This window comes from Seriola dumerili, unplaced genomic scaffold (assembly GCF_002260705.1).
Source record: "Seriola dumerili isolate Sdu_G_001 unplaced genomic scaffold, Sdu_1.0 BDQW01000191.1, whole genome shotgun sequence".
NCBI classification, from domain to species: domain Eukaryota; kingdom Metazoa; phylum Chordata; class Actinopteri; order Carangiformes; family Carangidae; genus Seriola; species Seriola dumerili.
This window is the reverse complement of record NW_019174446.1, coordinates 6,631,975-6,656,439: the sequence shown is the minus strand read 5'-3', so window position 1 is coordinate 6,656,439 and position 24,465 is coordinate 6,631,975. Positions and strand designations below refer to the sequence as shown.

General features: G+C 40.1%; 2 protein-coding genes across 2 annotated transcripts in view; one reads left to right on the top strand and one right to left on the bottom strand.

The window, feature by feature from the left end:
* Window positions 1-3,511, bottom strand: part of LOC111227735 (exostosin-1a-like) — a 36,880-nt gene extending 33,369 nt beyond the window's left edge. Inside the window, exon 1 of the mRNA XM_022753423.1 lies at window positions 1,608-3,511. Within this exon, the coding sequence (XP_022609144.1) occupies window positions 1,608-2,560 (953 nt within the window). The 5' untranslated portion in view covers window positions 2,561-3,511. The remainder of the gene's footprint in view (window positions 1-1,607) is intronic.
* An 8,319-nt stretch (window positions 3,512-11,830) lies between these two features.
* On the top strand, window positions 11,831-24,395 carry washc5 (WASH complex subunit 5). Its single transcript, XM_022753653.1, has 28 exons — window positions 11,831-12,091; window positions 12,543-12,688; window positions 12,828-12,912; window positions 13,110-13,210; window positions 13,746-13,938; window positions 14,107-14,259; window positions 14,454-14,567; window positions 15,045-15,216; window positions 15,454-15,581; window positions 15,836-15,965; window positions 16,336-16,448; window positions 16,959-17,125; window positions 17,404-17,479; window positions 17,638-17,748; window positions 18,640-18,780; window positions 19,958-20,038; window positions 20,149-20,250; window positions 20,609-20,788; window positions 20,965-21,089; window positions 21,210-21,372; window positions 21,536-21,638; window positions 21,723-21,802; window positions 21,888-21,991; window positions 22,343-22,472; window positions 22,682-22,778; window positions 23,218-23,371; window positions 23,558-23,645; window positions 23,903-24,395. The coding sequence occupies exons 1-28, from the start codon at window positions 11,906-11,908 to the stop codon at window positions 23,957-23,959; spliced, it is 3,480 nt and encodes a 1,159-aa protein (XP_022609374.1). The 5' UTR covers window positions 11,831-11,905; the 3' UTR covers window positions 23,960-24,395.
* The last annotated feature ends 70 nt before the right edge of the window (window positions 24,396-24,465 follow it).

Sequence of the window (24,465 nt, the reverse complement as noted above, 5' to 3'; positions counted from 1 at the left end):
GTTATGGCTCTGATGCCACCCATCTCACTGTGTGAAATCACTCCCTGGCAGCACTTGGCAGCGAGCAGTCAGCTGGCAGAAAGAGGCAGAGAGTGAGAAGATAGCTCATGTCTTAAGAGTGATATGGAGAATGTTCTTCTGCTGAGCCAATGAATGAACCCCATAAGCTGACACTTACCTGCACAGGCACACATGAACATGAGGGGATCGATGCTAAGAAACACATCATGATATGAAAATACAGCTCAAAGTTTAATGGACAAGAAGAAAACAACTCCCCCTCATTTTCACTGCAATACATGTGTCATAGCTGATCCCTTAACATACTATGTAACATACTATGAAATGGTCTGTCCGTACAACTGACAACATCATGGTAAAGACACAACATGGGGGTCAATCACTTCAGGCCCCCAAACAACGAAGGGGTCACGCAGGACACGGTTTGGGGCCAGGGCATTCCTGGCTGATGCAGTTGGGTTTGTCTGGGAAATGACTGAGCAAACAGGGGCCAGAGTGGCTTCCCCTTACTGGCACCAGCGCTTTGTCCCCGCTAATCCACTCCAAAGAGCCACAGTCAAACACCCAGCGCCATACAGTCACCAGTAACAACACAGCACAGTCTGGGGGGACATGAAATGAATCCCACTAGCCAAAGCAGGGAGACAGACGCCAGTTTGCTCATCAGATTTGGGCACAGAAAGCAGTATGGCTTATCTGTAGGACTGGGTGGTGATCACAGAGCAACTTTTTGAGGCAATGGGGCTGTGCAATATTGCTTTCAGCTGGCATGGCGTCAAGCTCCTCATCTATTTGCTCATAAATCCTGTGCATCATGATAACTGGTAGCAGAGTGTGTACATTTTTACATTGAGTGAGTCAGAACTCGTAATAAACCGACAGGAAGAAAGGTGGAGATGTCGAGAGCAAAAGAAGCATGGTTATTCACTGGTGAATCGCAGGTATTTAGGTACAGTTAGGGATATCAATTGAATTACTTAAATACAGCAGCTCTTTGTGGCTGACATTAAAGCTAATCTACTTATCTGTGCCTTGTGATGTGTAGTTTGGTAAATAAAGTCATATGATATGAAGACTAGTGAAGAGTAACAAATGTTGATGTTTTATGATGTTCTTGTTTGTGTTTCTATTGCTGTTGAGTGAAACAATAGTGCAAAATGAACTGGAATCAAATATGGGCACAACAGGATTTTGACAGCCTGTGTTGTGTTTAGGAATACTATCTTCACACTTCCTCATGTTTGGGAAGCATAATGATAAATTATGTACATGACATCCCAGACTTAAGGCTCTAGATCCCAATCATAGCAACGCTTATATTTATACATCCCTGAACAATAGCAAGAAATAAAAAATATATATATTTAAACAACATGGGAAAAATACCAATAAAAGCCATAATTTGAGGAAAATGGGAAATATTAATTGTAATACGTTTTGCTGAGAGATGAACACAATCAGACCCGGTTTAATATACTAGTGAGTATACAAAATGAAGAGACAAGATGGAGTGCAAAAACAGAAATCAACTTATACCCCATACAGCTACTTTGCAGTATGAATGACTGTAGTTGGGTGGTACTTACTTGTCATATTCTGCGTTGTCTTTATCACAGCGTGCATCCTTGTGCTTCTGCCAGTCTTTCCCATGCTTACAGGTGGTGAGGAGGACGACATCCTCTGAGTTATGAACATGATATAAAGCGTTCCTAGTGTCTGAACCTATTCCAGTTAGGTACCTCTTCCCCTTAAAAACAAGCATGTACTTCCTATAAGGGGGAATGGTGTTATGTTTCAGGTAGCCTCTTTCCCCTCCTGTCCTAGGGTGGTCTTTAGAGAAAAGAGGAATAGAAACGTCAAAGTTAGGCCGAAAGTTCTCTGTGCTGATGCTGGCCTTAGCCAACATAGCAAGACCGATGTCGAAGCCAAGGTCTTCCGTGTAGTCTGGCCAGGTGCCGGAGTATAAGTTGAAGATGATGTGGTTTTTGCCCCCATTCCACAAAGGAAGGCTCTGGATTTTTGCTTTCAGGTTGTGCACATACTGCGGTGAAAGCTGGTCCCGGTCCAGTGTGTCCAGACTCAGGACAAACAGACATGCCTGTCCTGGGTCAGGTGTATAGAACCTGGACCCTTCAATAGAGGACAATATGTTCTGATAACTCTCTGACATCTTTTCCCCTTTCTGCTGGGGGTAGACGTAAACTTTAAATCCATTCCTCTCACACAGGGAGAAATCAAAACAGGACTCCATTCTGCAGCGTTTTCCAGTGTAAACGCCTGAGTTAGCGTCCCTCTTCTGCCTAGGAGATATGTGTTCATTGTGATCATCGCGCCGATCTTGCTCCCAGGAGCTGAAGGGCTGCAGGTACCCCGGGAAGCGACGCCACCGAGCCCCGGGGTGATACCCGGTGAGGCTGCGGTCATCACGCCGACTGGGTCCACGTCTGGATAGCGGGACTTGTATCCCCCCAAAACAAAACAACAGAATGACACACGCACCGGCGGAGAACAGAATTAAGTACCGTTTTTTGGCCTGCATGTGTCCTACGATCTGAGATAAGATGTCTGGCGATAAATCCAAGAAGTCCCCAAGTTTTGGTTTCACCACCTCTTGCGGGAACGCTCCGCCATCTTCCCCCGGGCTGCAAGGGTTGTGCGCTCACGTCTCCCACCTTCTGCTTCAGATGCCTTTCACAAGTCCGGGAACTGATCCAACGCATGTGGGCGATTTATAATGTTCATCCACCTCGTCTCCCCGTCAATAGTTGTATCGATTAACTGACAACAGGTTCTCCTATGCAACAGAGTGCCTCAATCTGGGCATCTAAAGTGGCACCCTACTTTCCTTTGTATAACGCTACCTTTACTTTGCCCTAAACGTTCATTATAACACAGAGCATTACTTTGTAGCTAACCAGAGCCACACAGTAACTAATAACATCACTGCACAAAATGAGTACAAACTTGAGCCTGTTTAGCAGCAGTGTGTACTAGACTTGTTGCCTGGACAGTCAACTATTGTCCCTGCTGGAAATTAGCTACCAAGCGGGCACCGGAGCCCTAAACATTCAGCATATTGCCTCTATTGCTGCCGCATTTATTTCACTAAACGATAAAGATAAAAGTATCATTATGGCTGTTTGCTAAATTTATATAGCGAATTTCTACAGCCGATTTAGCTAGCCAGCAAGCTAACTACCTGGCTAGTTTCTGAAAACATTCCCAGTTAGCTTGTTAGCTAAGCGGTCGCATCAAAGTAGCTTTAACGTTGCTTGGAAGTAAAGACAGCCAGGCAGCCTCTACTCCCCGTCTACGACCATGTTCCTTCATTCATCCACAACTTATCTGTCGCACTCCCGACGAAACCGACAGGCTAATTTCTCCGTAAATGTCTCCAGTCGCGTAAAGTGTTCAAGCGGTGGCTCACACACATATACAAGAACAAGAGGTGCTGTAGAGACTGCAAGCCAAGCAGAGCAGAGCAGAGCGGCACGGCAGTCCCACCAGGACGACTGCTGATGATGATGTGACGTTTTTCCACGGCGCACGGTGCGTTATCATTGGCTCCCATTACATCCGAGGCGGGCGGGGCTTCCAGTGCACCCATTCACATCCAGGGAGAACCGAGCAGGGAAGTAAGGACGGAGAGTTCCTGCACAGATTGTGCCACAGAGGACTGTGAGCTGAGATTTGTGGTTTACCTGTTGAACCATATCAGACCATATGAGAAGTTAAGAGGTAAACTCCCATGGAGAATTCTTTGACAGTCCAAGATAGTTAAATGGGGAAACATCAGAAGCAGGCTTCAAAGAACAAAATAACTATTACAGCACAGTAAAATACAAAATAATTTCACTCCACTCATTTAGCCATTTAGCTTGTTCTGGAGTTTTTGATCATTACACATGATGTTCATTAGCAGATTGAGTCTGCCCAGTTGTCACTTGTAAACTGTAGATATTACTTTCTTTTTTTTCTGAGCACTTCAAGGACTTGTCATGCATGTTGACTGTATAAGGTAGGCTAACTATTATTTACAAATAATTCAACAAATAGTGTAAATTAAATCCCTCTTGGACTATTAGAATAGAATAGTAATATTACAATATAATAGTAATATAACAACAAATCATATTATCCGCATACAAAGGATTGTTTTGTACAAGCCCGAGCAAAACTCACATCATGATCATTTTTATATTTTTTCTGTGAAAATTAAATGCAAAAATGACCATTCCAACTGAAATTGTACTCATATCACAATCGCAATGTCTGCCACAATAATCGCAATATGAGTTTTTGGGGGTACTGTTTCTTCATATATGATCAGTGGGTTTATAGTCAAGAAATCAAGGTCTATGGCAAGAACCAAAATCAACACAGCAGCCTTATCACTCTGAATTGCACTTCACTGGAGAAAGACTGACAAAGGTGTTGTGTATAATGACTCAGCATGGATGATTTTGTCTAACGCATCATCCTGTATTCCAGTGTTTCTTGTTTAGACAGACAACTATTAGCAGTTGCAGCATTGCCCATTACTATATGTTTACCATAAACTATCTTGACTGATGGACTGGGAACATGCTTCAAATAAGGTTTTGTTTCAGGTCCCTGCATTAACATGTGATCCTGCAGCTGAGTGATTGGCTATGCCTGTTGAAAGACCAAAAAATAGGATGCATGGGTGTTTTGATGCTTTCTACTGGACAGTCATAGTTCTTCATCAGCACAAATTTGTCCTGCTGAAGTAGCCTTGAACAAAATACTGCACTGCACTGCGTCACAGCAGTGCTACTCTGTTGTTGAACATGACCTTTGACCTTCCTTTTGGGAGAGAATTCATAATCTTTAGTCTAAACAGAAATAGAGTATAATGGAGAATGTTAGGTAAGAATTAAAAAAAAAAAGAAGTTTGCCCTGCGAGAAATTGCACCAGTGAATATGGACCAGCAGGACAATGGCACTGCAGTGTATTAGCCAGGTCTTTTCTGGCATGTATTAAGCCATGATGTGTTTTCACAGCTGCTCTCGTCTGAAAGACTAGAAGTGATTTTGCAGAAGCGGGGAAAGAGCAAGGAGGAATGTGAAGCTGCGTTCCTCAGGAGCTGTGGACCAGTTATCTGCACTGCCTCAGTTCCCCATGGACCACTGATCAAAGACAGGGAGGGATATGATGGCCACCTCCTCATTCTCTACCTCCTCCCTTTTTCTTTGTCTCCCCTCTTTCTGTCTCACTCACCCCACTCCTGCCTTTTCCTTCGCTTACTCTCTCTATCATCCCCTCTGTTGCTCTCTGGCATTCTTTCCATCTCTTCGCTCTTTCATCCCTTTAACTGATTTACGAGGGGGGTGCTGCTGGTGACTGATGTGGGCAGATGAATGTTCCTCCTTTTGCCACTACACTGATCAGACGTGCTTTGTTTATATGTCACTGAATTTTAATTCAAGCTCTTTAAAGTGGTCTATCCATGTGGAATTGTTGCAGTGCCTCACTTAACATGTTGAATTTTTTTCGCACATCCAGTAGGCTTTAATTTGCCTCACTTCAAAACCAACATGTGACATGATGACAAAGTAAGAAGAAATCAACAAAAAATTCAGACAAATACATATAGGCTATATACAAACATGTTGTAGAATCCATTCATCTACATTTTTTTATTTTTTATTTCTTCTTTCTTCTTACTATATAAATATATATACACATCTGTGGAGATCTGCTTTTGTCTAGTTATTATCTACAACTTAATGAGAATGTGGAGATGCTGTGTCCCTGCTGTTGCATTGTGTTTGCTGGACTGAGCACTGGCCAGATTTAGAGCAGCAGGGTGACTGAGCCAGAGCAGCACTCCCGCTGTGTATTACACGCAACCATGCCAGTATCTAATTTGGATGCACCCAGGTCAGCATCGTTTTCCCAGCCAGCAAGCGAGTCAGCCAGCCAAGCAACTAAACAGCCAAATGGAGATTTATTATTTCTTTCTGAGTACATTTTGAGGTCACTAATAACTGTAATGCAATGCAGATTTGTTATAAAAGATTCCACTTATATATTCACATGAAAAATATAAATGTCTGGTATATGCCACAGCCATGCAGACACATGCATGATTACGCATGTGCACGTATACACGCAGTCATTTGTGGGTGTGTAACTGCTATGTATGTGCGTGTCTCTTTCATGTAGTGCACAGCCTTGGATGTGATAATTTAATGTCCCCTCCCAACCGAGACTGACAGCCTTGGCGAGGAGCCTCATTCATCTGTGCTGATGCTGAAATGCACAAATCACATCTGAGAGGATCAGGACGAACAGTGAAATGAAGGGTTCATGTGATAAATGGAAGTGTCAAAGTCTCAATGCAGAAAGGGCCACTAGGATCACCCTCAAGGATTTAAGTGGAGGGCTACTTGATAGACTGTACATCTGGCACATTTTCATCTGCTGGGAACAAGTCATGGAGATGGATATTTTCTAAAATCACACTCCAGTGCCCCCAAAATAGTTTTCTTGCTGGAAGTTGCATGAGAAGATCGATTCCACTTTCATGGCTGTGTGTTACAAGTTCACAGATTAACTTAGTACACATCGTTTGCTTTGTTTAGATCGTTAGTAACTGTTTTTGTGCTAAGATAAGCTAACTAGCTGCTGGCTGAGTGGATATTTTCATTAATTTTCATCTAACACTCGGCAAAAAAGCAAACAGGAACTATTATGCCAGGCATGAAGGTGCATGGGTGTTCTTTCCATTTATATATTCTCATGCTGTAAGGTGACATTTCTATTTATTATAATTGTAACTGATGTACATTTATGGATAATAGAGTAAAGGTTTCAAAGTAGGATTTAGAAATTTAAATTAGGCTTTGAGGTCAGCACAGGATGGCTCCAAATGAATCTACATCAAATGTACATCTCACATCTTGTAAATCATTTCCTAGACTGCATTCAATATATCACTGAGATCATAGACTTGACAAATTAACCTAAATCTATGGCTGGAATATTCAATTTACAGGCTAAATTATTCAGTGCCATTAAAGCTAAAAAAGCTATTATGTTCAAAGGTAGCTTTTCAAAGATACCTCTTGTGTCAAAAAATCTCATTGCCTCCTTTAAAATTTCATGGTGAATATCAGCCTGTTGATATTGTTGATATAATGTCTGCAAAAATGCCAGTAGAGATAAAGACACAATTTGGTTAAGGTTAAGGTTAACTCCACTGGATAATGAAAGTCTACTTCTGCTTTTAGCAGTTATTTCTGTGATGTGCTTCAGTCATAAGGGCCTGCCACACAAATTTGAATGGTAGACATAAAATGCTCTCACTCTCTCGTGACCCTGTTTAAATTCAGAGTGAATTACTATGCTCTATAAAAGACTAATATTCTATTCTCTCTTTGCAATGAACAGCAGACAACCTTTGGCAGAAAGTGATACATATTTTGTATTTGTACCCATTAATTTTGTTAAATTATTGACTATTTGCATTTTCTTGTTTCATCTGTGTAATAATGAATTTGAGTATAAACCATTCAAAAGGCAAAGTACATCAATCAATCTATCAGTCAATAAAGGCGGTAAATGCATAGAAAAGCTACAATTTTCATCTTTCATGTGTGGCTGACCCAAACTGTTAGAAATGGTGCAAAAGGTCATATTAATATATCATGGCTATCATCACATTCCTCATTCCTCTTTTGTCTTTGTCTTCTTCTTCCTCTTTCTCTTTCAGTTTGTGTTTATGTGTTAGAAATAGAGGATTGTCACTAAATCAGGAGAACAGAGAAAAATGTGTGTGTAAGTGCATTTGTGCATGAGCACAGTATGCTCACCACCTTGTGTGCACGGCAATGTGTGTGTGCTGGAACATCTCAATCACAGAGCAGAGATCAGCTTCAATTACACATGCAATAACTTTTAGGTCTCACTAGGCCTAGAAGCCATTTATATGCTAATAAGTATGACAGCAGTAATGACTTGCAATAAAAAAGACATCTGCTGCTTGATCAAATCTGATATTAGAGCATTACTACAATCAGTCTTTGCTATTTGTCCTGAAACTGCTTGTTAGCCTCGAAACTCCTTGTGGGAAGTGTTTTGGCATCTAGTATTGGTGATGTAATAACCCTTCTCCTGGCCGTTTCTTGTCTCTCCGCGATGCGTAATAGTGTTGTATTTGTGTTTTACCGTAGTACTCCTGAGAGAAATTGAAAGTAGACACATTTTTCTATGGAATTAAGTCAAATCAGTCTCAACTTTATTGACCAAAATCACAATAGAGGGTTCAAATCTGTGCTATAGACTGTATAACACCCTGCATCCTCAGGCTCAGAGCCTCATTTTGGACAGGAAAAACTATTAACCTTTATTTACCTTTACTTACTATACACACCTTTTCCTATCCCGGCTAACACACTAAGTTTAGTATACCTGTTAAACATCAGCATCTTAGCAATGTTATGTTGAACACATTCGGTAGCCAATAAACAAGGAGTCCAATTTCATTGTCCAAAAATTCATGGTCCAAAAATCATCTGTGGCACTAACATTTGTTCAGTACTTCCTAAAAATCAGTACTTTCTGTACATGTGATTGATAGTATTTACATACTGTTAAACATAAAAGATCCTAATTAAATTCATAAAACAATATCAGAGGAAACACAACAAAATTAATCACATAAACTCTATTAAATACCAGCAATACATGGCAGCTAATTTGAACTGTAATTAGATTTGATACATGTCTGTGAAATATTTGCTGACATGAGAGCAGGGAGACAGAGAGAGGAGGGCAGAGAGTGTATCCTGTCTTATTCCAATGAGAGAAGCCTGCTGTGTGCAGCTCTCACTTCAAGGGCCTGAAAAAGATCAATGAGGAAGAATAGCAGTGGGACTGGACTACAAATTGAGCAGCCTTTAATCACCTCACACAGTTCACAGCGGTGTGAAAGTTCCCGCCATGAAAGGGTTTAATCACTAGCCAAGCTGAATAGAGTCAACCTGCTACTAATAAAGGGCACACTAGGCCTAAGGGGACACATGCACACACATACATGCTCACATGCATGTGTTTGCTAATGCACCTAGAAACACACACACACTCATGTGCATGTTCACATTTGCATCCAGATCATTCTCTGGATTGCAGGGCTTTAAAATGACTTATAGCTGCTTAACACTGATAAGAACCTCCAGTTTATAAACCTCTGTCACTCTTTCTTGAAAATAAAGTCCTTAGCTTGGCGAGTTTGTTATTCCATAAAGTGGCTCACAGGTAAGAAGGAATCACCATTTGTCAGCCCATTAAAGGGTTTCACTGACAAATGATAATTACCTGACCCAACAGTCAATGGCCAGCAGGCTACTGAGGGAATGAGAATTGAGAACCGTCAATGTTCTTAATGGGCAGGACGTGAGGGTGATTTTGTCACACTTCAGTCAATCACTAAATGAATATACAACATGTGTTCGGAATATTACTCGACGTGGTAAGATTGCACTTTACTTGCATATACATTTGATTCATCACAAACGACCTAGTTTTTTACTATAAAAGCAAATTTCAGTTGAGACTCTACAAAGACCAATCAGGATAACAAGAAGAGAAAACCCTAAAGGCACCAGAAGGTTAATAAAGAAGGTGTGTAGTAAGAGCCCTCATTAGTGAAAACCTTTCATGATGCTTCCCAGGAAGCCTATGTAGCTGACCTAGGTGCCGCTGAGAATGTGACCTTGGTGTGATGGTAAATGGGTAATAAATCCAGTGGCCACAGAGACACAGTGTGTAGTATGTGGACAGCCAGGTCAATGAGGAGGCAAGCTATGAATCTAAATTGCACCTGTCTGTCTTCTTCCCTTGTCCCACTATAAAATGCATTGAAATAATGTTGCTCCAGTGGCTCAGTGAGATATGAAGCACATTGTTCAGGATGTTAAAAGCAGCTCAGCTTACCACATGTCATATCGTCTGTCTCCCGTCTACCTGTCAAGCACCACTCAGCACTAATGAGCGAGGTGAAAGCCTTATGAGGATAATCTTTCAAAAATACCCTGAAGCAGAGAATCCTTTGCATGTCAATGATAAATTCAGCGGTGTTGTATCAAAAGATTAACAACAGTTTTATCATGTGGATGTTGAATGACGAGGACAGACAGTCTTTTCTGGCTCACAGACGCATCAGGATTGGGATGAAACCTCGCTCTGCCACACAGTGAGGTGACAGGTCAAACAAACAGCTCCCTCCATATGACTGTTATTAACCTCTGGCTCAGACTGCTTAAAGGAAGTGCCTGCCAGTGTGTTAGACTTATTGGTAATAAAAGTCCAATTCAATCAGAACCTGAAGGAAACACGAGGGCTTGTGCTTATTCATCCATGTTGACCACATGTTGATCATGCAGGCTGTCAGTTTTTTCAACCATGCTAAGACAAGGTGGCCCAGTGTTTACAAGTTATGGTTGTTATTTCTGCAGCCAGATTGATTATTATTGTATAGTTGATGATGAATAATTGTTTGATGATGAAGTGACAGGAAAGTCCCTTCAGGAAGAGATACTGCATTAAAGGAGAATGTTTGTGCCAGAGGATGTTACATTTCTTCCCTGTGGACTTACCTCTGAGGTTTTCCACAGTAGGTTGGTTTAATTTCAGTTCAGGCTTATTCTCACTACTCGATCCCTGCAAATCACTGCATCCCCGTGGAGCCAGAAATCTGCACTCACAGACCCTCAGTGTGGTGGAGCAACAGTGAGATAGACAAACTCAGGGTAAAGTGGATCTCTGTCGCCATCTAGAGAAACATGCCCATAGAACTGATAATCGTGACTGCGGTGCAGAGTCTGAGATGCTTAAACACGTTGATCATTGTTTAGGCTGGAAAGACTTTTAAATGTTTATGACTTAATTTGCAGATACCACCACTGTTGGATTAGTTTATTATTCGATCTTTAGAGGAAGATACATGCAATAATCCTTAAATATAGTATTTCTACTTTTGGTGGCGGTCAAAGCATTGGTCAAAGTTGTCCCCGCTCATCTCCGGTGCGTTGAATGAACAGAATCAAACACACCCAGGGTTAGAGTCATGTGATTGGTCATGAGGAAGTAAACAGGGAAGGAAAGGTTCAAAGAGGCAAGGTTTTTCTTTTAATATGTTAGACATTTCCAATGATTTATATTCAGACATCAAAACGTAAAAGTGTTAGTTTACCACGATAGCTCTTCGTGTGTTGTCGTCTCTAGCATCAAGGCTAATGAGAGTAGCTAGCAGGCTGTATGCTAACGGTAGCTTGGTGGTAATAGAAGGAGCTAACAGTTAATGCAGGACTATATAATAACTACACTCCTCACACTGTTGCATGTAGAAACAATACGTCTCTTAAAAGCTAAACGAATACATTCAGCTTGTTTTGGTGTGTTATCAAGAAACCTGGAAATTATGAAACCTAGAGGACATTTTAGGACTAAAGTTAAAAGCATTAACGTTAAAACAATTTACATTCCGGTGGGAAAACCTCCAGTCTCACGCAAAGTGCTCTGATATGACTATATATTTGCTAAGTAAAAGTACTACTAATATAATAAGTTATTACCTCAATCCTGTAGGGTAATATTCTCTCTGTCTGCTTCTCTCAGAGTCAGAGCTCAGGACCAGACAGGGTGCAGAAGGGCATTCAGTGTCTGGACAGATGAAGCTAGTCTGTCTGGTTGAAAAAAATAAAAACAGCATCAACAAGTTCTGAATTAAGCTACCTGTTGTATTCATTCTGTTTTCAAACTGCTTTCCTTTTTGTCAGCTGGAATATCTACTGGAATAACACAAGGTGAAGGTGTGGCTGCTTTGGGCATCCTCCTCCTCATCTTCCTCCAGCCACGATGGTGGACTTCCTGGCAGAAAACAACCTGTGCGGCCAGGCCATCCTCAGGATAGTTTCCAGAGGAAATGCCATCATTGCTGAACTCCTGCGCCTCTCTGACTTCATCCCTACAGTTTTCAGGCTTAAGGACAAGAGTGACCAGCAGAAATACGGAGACATTATCTGTGACTTCAGCTACTTCAAGGTGTGGATTAGACTTGGTCTTCCAAAATATATCTTTTTAGCCTTGAATAGTTAGGCATTATCTGTGGTCTAAAGCTTGCTGCACTAGCACTGAGAGGACAATAACACTTTAAGATTTTTTTTTGATTTGAAGAAACTAGGCACGTGATGCATGTTCATTTTTTAATTAGTCAATGTGAAGACTTATATTTAACTGATGGTAGAAGGAGATTGAGAGATAAATGAATCTCATTTGAAATAAGTGTGTATTTAGTACTGACTTTAATAGGCTGCTGTAAGTTTTCTCAGAGTGCAAAACATAGCTCTTTGTATGATTTAAATAACAATAACAGTTTTCTAATTGAAATACCTGTACTACCTCGCTCCCAATGTGGGTAGTTTTGTGTATATGTTTATTAAGACATATGTATCAATTGCACTTGCATTGTTTCACGATGTTGTCTCCTCTCTAGGGTCCAGAGTATTATGAGGGGAAGCTGGAAGCCAAACCTGAGCTTCAAGACCTGGATGAGGAGTTTAGAGAGAACAACATTGAGATTCTGTCGAGGTTCTATCTGGCCTTTGAGAGTGTCCACAAATATATAGTGGATCTTAACAGGTAAGACAGGTCTGGGTTATTTAGAGGTTCAAAACTGTGTTTGATGCTCACTTCACACTTTTCCCATTTTGCAAACACAAAACATGATAAAGCCTTTATGTTACAAGATGATATGATATCATTTCCCTCTTCACTCCAGATATTTGGATGACCTACATGAGGGTGTTTATATTCAGCAGACCCTGGAGACTGTGCTTCTAAATGAGGATGGAAAACAGCTTTTAGTGAGTAACACAGATGCAAATCAGTTTTCTTTTTTTAACATTACAGGAATAAGATAATGTAACGTCTTTTGTTATGAGTTTTTGATGAGCACATCTCAGAATTAATCGCCTTGTCACTGATTTGCAGATTGATTTCCAAGCCTAGCCCTTAAAATTACACATTAAATTGACTGTGTATTTTTTGTCTTTCCACCCAGTGCGAAGCTCTCTATCTGTACGGAGTCATGTTGCTGGTTATTGACCAAAAAATTGAAGGGGAGGTCAGAGAGAGGATGCTTGTTTCCTACTATAGATACAGGTGCGCTTGTGACTCACGCCCGCCCACATATACACACGACACGTACTGACTAACAAGCTCGATGTACTCAATTCACTTGTTAGCCATTGGGTTCGCTCACAGCAAAGGTGAGTCACTTTACTTGACTCATACATGCATTCGCTCAAAATATTAGACAGAGTCACATTATACTCGGTTAACCTGATCTCATTTTATCTGTCTTTCTACATCTGTCTTTATCAGTTCCAGTTCTTTTTTCATGTAAATATGACTCAAAGAAATTTAATACAGATGTTTGCAATGTTCTGAAACATTATAGCACATCAAAAAATTAGTTTATATATATATGTATATATATATATGTATTGAGAGAGAGAGAGAGAGCACTAACATGTTCATATATGAATGACACATGAATATCCTGTTAATATATTTGTTTGTTTCAGTTGTTAGCCATTACTTTTCATCATATTATTGCTTTTTCTGTGTGTTGATCTGTGTCCAAAATACATACCATTTTTTTGAAATACAATGTATTGTTTCACATTTTCATCAGTGCTGCCCGTTCATCGGCCGACTCCAACCTTGACGACATCTGCAAGCTCCTCCGCAGCACCGGTTACTCCAGCCAGCCTGGAGCCAAACGCTCAGCCAACTACCCAGAGAGCTACTTCCAAAGAGTTCCCATCAGTGCCACTTTTATAAGCATGGTCATTGGGAGGCTTCGCTCTGATGACATCTACAACCAAGTGAGAAACATTTGGGCAAACGTTTTGAACTGTTTTTCTCCTCTCTGATTAGACTTACTGTAAGTTTGCCTTTGTTAGAGATTGTATGAGACTGTTACAACTGGAGTGGTTTGTAGATCAAATGTCCTGGGCTGAACCTAAAATCACATTTTTCCTCCTGTCCATCAGGTGTCTGCGTACCCTCTCCCAGAGCATCGTAGCACGGCGCTGGCTAACCAGGCAGCCATGCTGTATGTCTGCCTTTACTTCAGCCCTTCCATACTGCACACCCAGCAGGCCAAGATGAGAGAGATAGTGGATAAGTACTTCCCTGACAACTGGGTAAAACATTTGTTATATGACAGGACAGTGCACTGGAGGTCCTGTATGCTTCATATGCACTGATAGTGTCATGCCAGTAGATTAGAACTGAATATAAAATACTTTGTGAAATGATATCAGATTCACTGTGTTGTCCTCAGTTTTTCATGTATACTGTTACACTGACCTGAACTGTGTTTGTTGCCTGTCTGCAGGTTATCAGCATTTACATGGGGATCACAGTGAACCTGGTGGAGGCCTGGGAACCATACAAAGCTGCCAAGACTGCTCTCAATTATACCCTTGACTCTGCTAACACCAAAGAGCAGGTACTAAAACAAATGAATCGGCTTCAATGTCACACAGTCATCAGCTTTTTCAATTTACAGTCCCTCAGTGTATCACTCTATTGTATGCAGGTACTGATAACGGTGTCCAACGTTGACTGTGCAGAATCTAAATCGAAACTCAAGGGTATTAATCAAATCAGTGACTTTAGAAAGACCTTTTTGTACTTTTCTTAAAAAGTTAGTTTGTTAAAAAGAAGGTGAATGTTCATGAGCCCAAATTAAAGTTAAAGCGTTAAAAAAAAACTTGCACTGTGTCATGATCATGTAAAACTCTGCACTCTGCACTATTGCAGATATGAATCAGATAAATGATCCTTGTTTAGTCTGTTGTCTGGAGATAGTGCCAAGGTTCCTAAAGGCCACTGGTTGGAGTGAATATATGAGTTATCATCCAAGATGAAAGATACTTTTCACCACATCTCCCTAACAACACCACCACCATCACTCTGTGTTTAGGCCACTAGATATGCAGCGAGCATGGAGAGCCTGAGGCCACAGGTGCAGCAGCTGCTGAAGGAAGGTTTCCTGAGGGAGGAGATCATCCTGGACAACATACCCAAACTACTCAACTGTCTGAGGGACTGTAACGTTGCTATCCGCTGGCTGATGCTGCACTCTGCAGAGTCAGGTGAGAATATTTTGCAGAGGTTTTTCCTATAAGACCACAATGTAGCTTGTTCAAGAATAAGTAATGTCACTCTTGTATGGTCAATAGTAAGAAATGAATGTTTTACTTTCTCTGAGCAGCCTGAATTTCACTTTTGTCCATTTCTAGTTCACACAGTGCATTGCTTCAGAGTTCCAGATTTTTGGCTTTAATTTTGGAAAGAATGAAATTTCAGTTCGGTCATCTTCTGTCTCATAGCCTATGACCCAAACAACAAGCGACTGCGTCAGATCAAAGACCAAGTGCTGAACGACTCCAAGTACAACCCCAAGATCCTGTTCCAGCTCCTGCTAGACACTGCTCAGTTTGAGTTCACTCTCAAAGAGGTCAGAGCCTCTCATCAATACTGGAAAATGTGAAGTGAGCAGTACAAATGTGAAATTGATGTCAGAATAATTGATCCAGACAACTGTGTTTCACATAAGGTGTGTCCGCTGTGTTGTCTCTTCGCATACAGTGAGACAGCATATGGTTAGCCAGGCTATCATTAGGAGAGGACACAAATTTAATGTTCTCATTACACATCTCATCTGACTAATTCTTCCTCATCGACTCAGCATCTGTGCTGTCCCTCTTCCAGATGTTCAAGCAGATGCTGTCAGAGAAGCAGATCAAATGGGAGAGCTACAAGAAGGAGGGATCAGAGAGAATGACTGAGTTGGCCGAAGTCTTCTCTGGCGTCAAACCGCTTACCAGGGTGGAGAAAAACGGTGAGACGATGGATAAGGTGAAGGATTACACACACAGCAAAAAACATGGTAGCGACTAAAGGAGCCTCAACCATGCAGCATTTCATGCTTTGATGTCATGGATTATTTCAGTGTTGGAACACAAATGCTTAAATGAGTTTAAGCTTGAAGCTCTTCAGAGGAAAATGTTGAGGCAGAGAAACATCATGAAAAACCTGCATAAAAGAAACGCATGCGGGGAGAGGTGGATTAAATTTACATCAGTCACACTTACTTCTGTCATTGTGACTCTAGCTTTATTAGAGAGACACATTTTTCTTAACCACTACTTGTGGAGCACTGATAACATTCTTTCTCTGCTTGTACTACACACCTATATTACTCCTCACAGAGAACTTACAAGCCTGGTTCAGAGAAATCTCAAAGCAGATCGAGTCTTTGAACTATGAGGACTCTACGGCTGCGGGGAGAAAGACAGTTCAGCTCATACAAGCTCTTGTTGAGGTGAGCAATATTTGATAACATTATTTGAATCATTTTATATTATTTTGCAGTTCCAGAGCTGCTTTGATTGCCTTATCTTAATGCATGTGGCTAATAAGTAAATCCAAGAACAATGTCTACAAACAGTAGTAAAACAAAGGGACAGAATGAACTGCTATAAAATGCATATAAATAAAGACACATCAGAATGCATAACAGAAATGTCTTGTTGGTTTAGTGGATTGCATTGCCTTTGTTTTCTCCCGTCTGTTCTGCCACAGTCTATTGTAAAATTAGTACCACAACAAATATAATTTCCATAAAAATGTTTAGTTAAATATCTCCTGTTTACACAATCATTTAGTCTATGGGTACAGTCTCCTGGGCAAATTCCAAATGATCCTCATGAGCCAAAAATAAGAATTTTTTAACATCAAGAAAATAACACTGTAAAGAAAGTGTCTGCAGTATTTGTTGTTTATTTTTGTGCAGTTACAGAGGTTTATAAAATGTTTTTCTTTGCATCTTTAGGTCCAGGAGTTCCACCAGTTGGAGTCTAACCTGCAGGTTTGTCAGTTCCTGGCCGACACAAGAAAGTTCCTGCACCAAATGATCCGCACCATCAATATCAAAGAAGAAGTCCTCATTACCATGCAGATAGTTGGAGACCTCTCCTACGCATGGCAGATAATTGACAGGTACTTAATTGCTGATAAATGTCAAAGCCATGCAAAAATACTGGTAAAGAAGAAGATGGTAAAGTGACCATGAAGTCTGAATCTTTGGTTGCTACACAGTTCAGTTAAATACCCTGTTAATGACTGATTTTCTGGCATATTTCGTACCTTCACATTTTGTTGTAAAATCTCATCATTAGCATGTAGACAGCAGCAGATATGTCTTTCAGATGGTCAGCCGAACACAGGCGGCATGACAGTCTGTTGATCTGATTTCTGGATTATGTTTTGTTCTGCAGCTTTACATCCATTATGCAAGAGAGCATCAGAGTCAACCCGTCAATGGTCACAAAACTGAGAGCTACATTTCTGAAGGTCAGTCTATTTGCGCCCAATAAATACCCACATATACAGACGAAATTTAATTGTTTTTCTCAACACTTTGCTTTGATTTAGAGAATTGTTGCCTGTGATGTTAAAACACTTCCTTTGTGTGTGTGTGTGTGTGTGTGTGTGTGTGTGTCTGTGACCAGCTGGCATCTGCACTGGATCTTCCGTTGCTCCGTATCAACCAGGCCAACAGTGCTGATCTGCTGAGTGTTTCACAGTTCTATTCTGGAGAGTTGGTGGCTTATGTCAGAAAGGTACATCATGTTAAAGCCATGTTTGCACCTGAGATCTTACAAAAATATGTTTGTTTGTTTTTTTAGCAGAGAGGAAACACTGATATTTCCTGTGGTACTCATAGATCAACATGGTTTCATAACTTTCAAAAATGAGCTCTGCATGTTGCACATTATTGTATAGTAACAGCTGCTTGGAAAATGTACCCAAAAAGAACTACTTAATGGATGTTTACCATAGCATGTGTACTAATAACACTACTACTTCTACTACTACTACTAATAATAGTAATGATAATAATAATTAACTTATATAGCACTTTCCATAACATGAACTGCAGCTCAAAGTGTTTTACAAGAAGAGGTATTAAAACAAAACGACAGATACTTAAAAACAGGACACATTAAGGCCATAAAAGACAATAAGACAATAACAGCCTGGGAAGGTAAGAAGACATAAAATCATAGAGACATAAAAGAGATGATATTGGTAGTAAAAAAAAAAATGATAGTAGTAAAAGCAATTTTAAGATATAAAAACCATAAAACAATATAAAAGTAATCTCAAATAAAAGTTGATTTAATTAAAAGCATGATCATAAAAATAAGACTTGAGCTGCTTCTTAAATATATCAACAGAGGTACTGTATGTTGCATAACATGGTGGGAGCATGTTTCAAATCTTCGGTGCATATATACAGGCGGCTGCTTCCCTGTACAACGTACTGCATGCTATGTTACTTTATGCGAGAGTATTTGTTCTTACCAGGTGTACAAAATATGTTTCATCTACAGTGTAATACAGTACCATCTGCTTTCTTTTGAAGACCATTTTGACTCCTCTTTCTCAAACCCATCAAACATAAATTCGCTTTGGTTCTCAGTTTGAGTATTTTTTCTTCTTGTTTCCAGGTGCTTCAGATCATCCCAGAAAGCATGTTCACCTCTCTGGCCAAAATCATCAAGCTTCAGATCCACGACATCATGGAAGTGCCCACACGGCTTGATAAGGACAAGCTGAAGGACTACTCCCAGCTCGGGGCTCGCTATGAAGTAAAAGCAACTGTTGTGGTTGAAACAGTTACACTACTTATTGAATGTTGTTCACAATGTCATTGAAGTGCTGAAAAAAATCATTAGATCTTATACATATTAAAAATTATTAGATGAAAGGCCTGAAGTTGCTCTGTTTTGATGTCGACTCATCTGCTGGGGCGTTCGAGGCAATCATGCAAGCTGGCATTTCTAAACATGTTTCAATCTCACAGAGCTTTTGATGTGAAATACAAATTAGAAAAGAAAGATTGACATAGAAACAGACTGTGCCAGCAGAGACATAGTTGAATTTCATTAATTAGAATTTGTCAGGCTCATATTGAAAAGGCATATTTTGAAATATAGTCAAATGCCTGGAAATTGAAAGTGATTCTTACACTATAGTTTAACTTTTGACTAGAATTTAAATTTTAAAGGTTCACTATTACAGAAAGTGAGATTTCCATGTCTTTTTTGATTATAAAACAGGTCTAGGTGCTAAATAAATACCACGAAAGGTTCAAAATGCTCAATTCGCAGAGATATACACACAGCACATATTCATACACCTTGCCTTAAAACAAGTCAGTACTTCTGTAATTTTGAGATGTCACAACTATACCGTCACCATCCTCAGCTATACTCCCAGTATGGTCCAGCTGGACCCACCGTCAATAGTAATATTGAAGACCAGTGGCTAAAGTTTATTTTTCTGAAAAACTATAGCATTTTCATCGCTTACTCATCCATCACCATACAATAGTAGGCTACAATGTGTTACTTGTGGTTGGTCTGGCCATGCGTCACTCAGAATACAGTCAGCCAATCAGGAGAGAGGCTCAGAGACCGACACAAAACTCCCTGTTTTTCCTAGAGCTCCAGAGAGAAGCATGAGAGAGAGAGGGCAGGAGATTTGAAACTACATTGAGATGGTTTTTGATACTTATACCACAAATACTGTATGTCTTCTTGTTGATATCAAAACACAGTAAAAGTGTATAATATGGAACCTTTAAACTTGAATGGCAAATTTTTATTTATATGGTTCAAGTACTCTCTTGTTCAAGTACGACATTGAAAATTCCTTCTTTAGCTTGTCCTAAAAATTTGACATTGTACTGATTTAATTTAAGGTTTAATGGATTTTATCTGTCATTTGTGTGCCTAAACATCCTTATGCTTCATGTAATTACAGGTGGCTAAACTCACTCATGACATCTCTATTTTCACTGAGGGCATCCTGATGATGAAGACCACTCTAGTCGGGATCATTAAGGTAGATGATGTGATGAAATAGTTTGCACTTGCTCACAAGTTCTCTTCTTTTACTCTAAGCATGATTCAACAATAAGATACAGTAGAGGATTTTACACTGTGATGCTGTAGGTGGATCCTAAGCAGCTTCTGGAGGATGGCATCAGGAAGGAGCTGGTGAAGAGGGTGGCCTATGCTTTGCACAAAGGGTTGATCTTCAATCCCAAGACTAAGGTCAGTCATCAAATCCACTACATATTTATATATATTTTTTTTATGTTTATATTTTACAGTTCATTATCAATTTTGAGCACAAGTTTGTGAAATATTTGGTTGGTGTGAAATCAAATCACTGAATTATTAATTGAACTGGAGACATTTCTCCAGGACAGAGGACAAAAACAATGAATAATTTACAATCAGAGGTTTTGCCCAGAATACTTACAACATCTTTTTATTGGCTCATTATAATTAGAATTTAAAAAGTTATGAACTGATGTGCGTGTTCTCTTGCCCTGTGAGCATCAAGGTAAACAACAGTGAAAAATTAAAGGATGAAACTAAATAAACGTACAATATTCCACTCTTTCAGCCCAGTGAGCTGATGCCCAAGTTGAAGGACATGGCAGCCACCATGGATGGGTTCTACAGGTCGTTTGAGTACATCCAAGACTACGTCAGCATTTATGGCCTTAAAATCTGGCAGGAGGAAGTGTCGCGCATCATCAACTACAATGTGGAGCAGGAATGCAACAGCTTCCTCAGGACAAAGGTCAGGCATTAGAACATTAGCATGCTGTCAACAGTTTCTGATCACATCCATGAATAGTGATCTGACATCAGGTCATCTCTCTGTAATCCATAGGAAATCCATAGGCTCTGGCTGTTTGCCTCCTAATCAGTAATAGGGATTGACTGACTGAATGGTTCTTTCCTTACACCAATCAGATCCAGGACTGGCAGAGTGTGCACCAGTCCACCCACATCCCCATCCCCAAGTTTCCCTCTGTGGATGAATCTGCCACCTTCATCGGTCGTCTCTGTAGAGAGATTCTCCGAATCACTGATCCCAAGTATGTCTCCTCAGATATAACAGAGAAATTGTTGAAACTGTTTTTTTCTGGGCTTTAATGTGAAGGTTGAGATTCTGCAGTATTTATAAGCTCACAGACAAACACGGGTCCTTCCTATAGGGTAACATGCTACATTGACCAGATGAACACCTGGTATGATCTGAAGAGCCACCAGGAGGTGACCAACAACAGGCTTTTCTCTGAGATCCAGAGCACTCTGGGTACTTTTGGTCTCAATGGACTGGACCGCCTACTCTGCTTCATGATTGTCAAGGAGCTGCAGGTAATTATCCCACAAAAAATGAATTAAAAAGCACGTGCTTAGTGAAATAATATTCAACAGATTGCTGTTACTCAGTCCATACGGGCCTTTACTGTATCTTCAGTGCACATTGTCCTGTATGTCTGCTGGAATATTAGCATTAGCAACCTATTTCTCCCATCAGAACTTCCTGACAATGATTCAGAAGACCATCTTGAAGGACAAAGCAGTGGTGGATGTCTTTAAAGCAATGCTGGGTGCTGTCAACCCAGTTCAGGGCATTGTGGGTAGGTATTCATTTAGGAAATCCTACTACCTGCCTGGATTTTTCTTACCTCTTATGAAAATGTGATTTGTTTTTTCTGCTATAGCTAATGCCAGCAAAGTGTACGCCAGTGCTGTTGCCAAAACACAGAAGATCTGGGGCGCATACCTGGAGGCCATCATGAAGGTACTGGGCCATGTTATTCTCTCATGTTCGTAAGCAGAAGACAAGCTGCCATAAAAATAATGTTAAATGTTGGTGTTTGTTGTAGGTTGGTCAGATGCAGATTCTCAGACAGCAGATTGCTAATGAGCTGAACTACTCCTGCAAGTTTGACTCCAAACACTTGGCTGCAGCCCTGGAAAACCTCAACAAGTCAGTCTAGTATCACTGTGAAGTGCTTCTAATTTCAATATCTCAGTTGCATGGTCCTCCAAAATGTTATTTATGTTTAATAACCTTTAGACTAATGATGCATGGCACATATGTGTGTGAGCACATACATGTATATATAAATGTTTAATCAAATACCATTTCTACTATTTCATCTGATGCTGTATTAATGACCTTATGATAATGCCCATGCTGCCCTTGCAAAACATGATTTTTCCTGATTAGAATTTCAGCACAAGTAGTAGTCCAAAAAAGATTATTGCTCTGATTCAGTTTTCTGTCAAACTTTTTTGTTCTTCTGCTGAATGTCAACTCTGATTGTGACCTTTCCAGGTCTCTGCTGGCGGACATTGAAGCTCACTACCAGGACCCATCCTTGCCCTACCCTAAAGAGGACAACACTCTTCTGTATGAGATCACTGCCTACCTGGAGGCTGGTGGCATTCACAACCCACTCAACAAGGTGTGTAGACCATGGATGTTTCTTCCCACACAAGTGATGAGTGAAAGGTCTTAAACCTGTTTTTTCATTTTAATCTTCAGAGATCACTGCAAGCTGAAACATTTTCGCCTGTGTTTATCATCTGCACACTCTCCTTCTAGTTTTTTGTTTTGTTTGGTTATACTTTAGAGGAGGTTCTGACCGTTTTTTTCTCTTTATTTCTTTCACAGATCTACATCACCACCAAGCGCCTGCCTTACTTTCCCATCATCAACTTCCTCTTTATTATTGCTCACCTGCCTAAACTTCAGTACAGCAAGAACCAAGGCAAGTTTTTTTCTGTCAGTTTGTCACATCACAACTCTAATCAGTGTATTGATGCTTGTGAGTTATTAAGTTGTACATTTATGAGTGCAACAGGTAAACCAGTGTATTATAATGGTTGAAGTTTCAGAAAAGCTTAATTTTCTAATTCTCTTAATCCATCACAATTTTTATCCAGAACCTTACCACACACATGGCATAACACCCATTATTGGCTTCTATTTTTCTGAGAGCTTGACTGTGGTTTTACTTGGATAGGCTACTCACCATGCATAGAGGATTATTCTTGGAAAGATAGACATCAATACTTGAACCAGGAAGGTTCAAGGATTATACAAAACATATACATTCTGTGGTGGATTTTTCCGTCAGTATGCAAGAATTACTGGTATATGTAAGGCTTCATCCACATGTACATGACTCATGTCTTTTGTCTTCACAGGGATGACCTGCAGAAAAGCCACGGACCCAGTTGACTGGCCTCCGCTTGTGCTTGGCATGCTCACCCTCCTCAAGCAGTTTCACTCCAGATACACACATCAGTTCTTGGCGCTCATTGGTCAGTTCATCCGCTCAATCATGGAGCAGTGCACAAGGTAACAAAACAAACTCGTCTACTTTGGAATAATTTCTAAAATTACATATTTATACACTTCCTGTTGTGTAGTTTAAGGTAAACATATTGTTTACTTTTTGATTGCTTTATCTGAATACTGTTATGCAGTGTATCCTATCATGGTTTTATGAACTCACATTTGAGTTCCTATTTTAATCCATTATAGTCAGAAGATCCCCGACATGCCCTCTGATGTGGTGGGAGCTCTGATGTTCCTGGAAGACTATGTGAAGTACACAAAACTGTCACGCAAGGTAGGGCAGCTCTCACCTTTTTAATGCTGCTAGTAATGTTGTAAAATGTTTTTTATTGACAACAGTTTAGAATAGCTGGTGTGATGGGGAAGCCTGAGCTCTGATTTCTGATGATTCTACCATAATATATTTAGCAACTTGTTATAAAGGTGTGATACTTTTCTTGAGATAAACTATAGACATTTTTGTCTTCTATTTTTACAGTATGTACTGAGAAATAGCAACATGCATTTCATTCTAGTTTCTCTGTTTTTTAGGTGGCTGAAGCCCATGTGCCCAGTTTCATTTTTGATGAGTTCAGAACAGTTCTGTGAAGATCTGGGTGAAGCACTTCATCAGAAAATTATGCTGCCATAGGCTTGTTTCTCAGCAGACATTTTGACTTGTCATAGTAGGATAAGCACCAGTGTTACTAATAACATGATCAATGGCTCTGTTCCAGTAAGCCAGGACAGTGTGACAGTGAGCCAGCATGCACAGTACTAGGACTGGAGCAGCTAAATAATGGTCTGCCATCATGAATGTTATTATTTACTCCTGTGATTTTTGTACTGTGACATGCCAAAATATCCTCTTTGAAAAAGGCCTATTGAATTGTTTACTTACATTTCATTGTTTAGACCATCAATGTCTTTATGCAATAATACGAGATTGTACATAGATAGAAAATTGAAATTTAATATGAATTAACTTGTCAGCTGTGTGTATTATCACTTTGTGCCATTTCTAAATGAAATTCATTAATAAATACGATCGTTCATATTATGTTGTTTTATTTCTCTTCCGTTGATCAAGGCCTTTACTTTGAAAAACAAACCCG

Bases quoted from the DNA above. Each gene is read 5' to 3' on its own strand.
- washc5 (XM_022753653.1), top strand. From the start codon at position 11,906: ATGGTGGACTTCCTGGCAGAAAACAACCTGTGCGGCCAGGCCATCCTC. The intron at 14,260-14,453 runs GTAAAACATTTG...GCCTGTCTGCAG, and splicing joins AGTACTTCCCTGACAACTGG to GTTATCAGCATTTACATGGG. The intron at 20,039-20,148 runs GTAGATGATGTG...GTGATGCTGTAG, and splicing joins CTCTAGTCGGGATCATTAAG to GTGGATCCTAAGCAGCTTCT.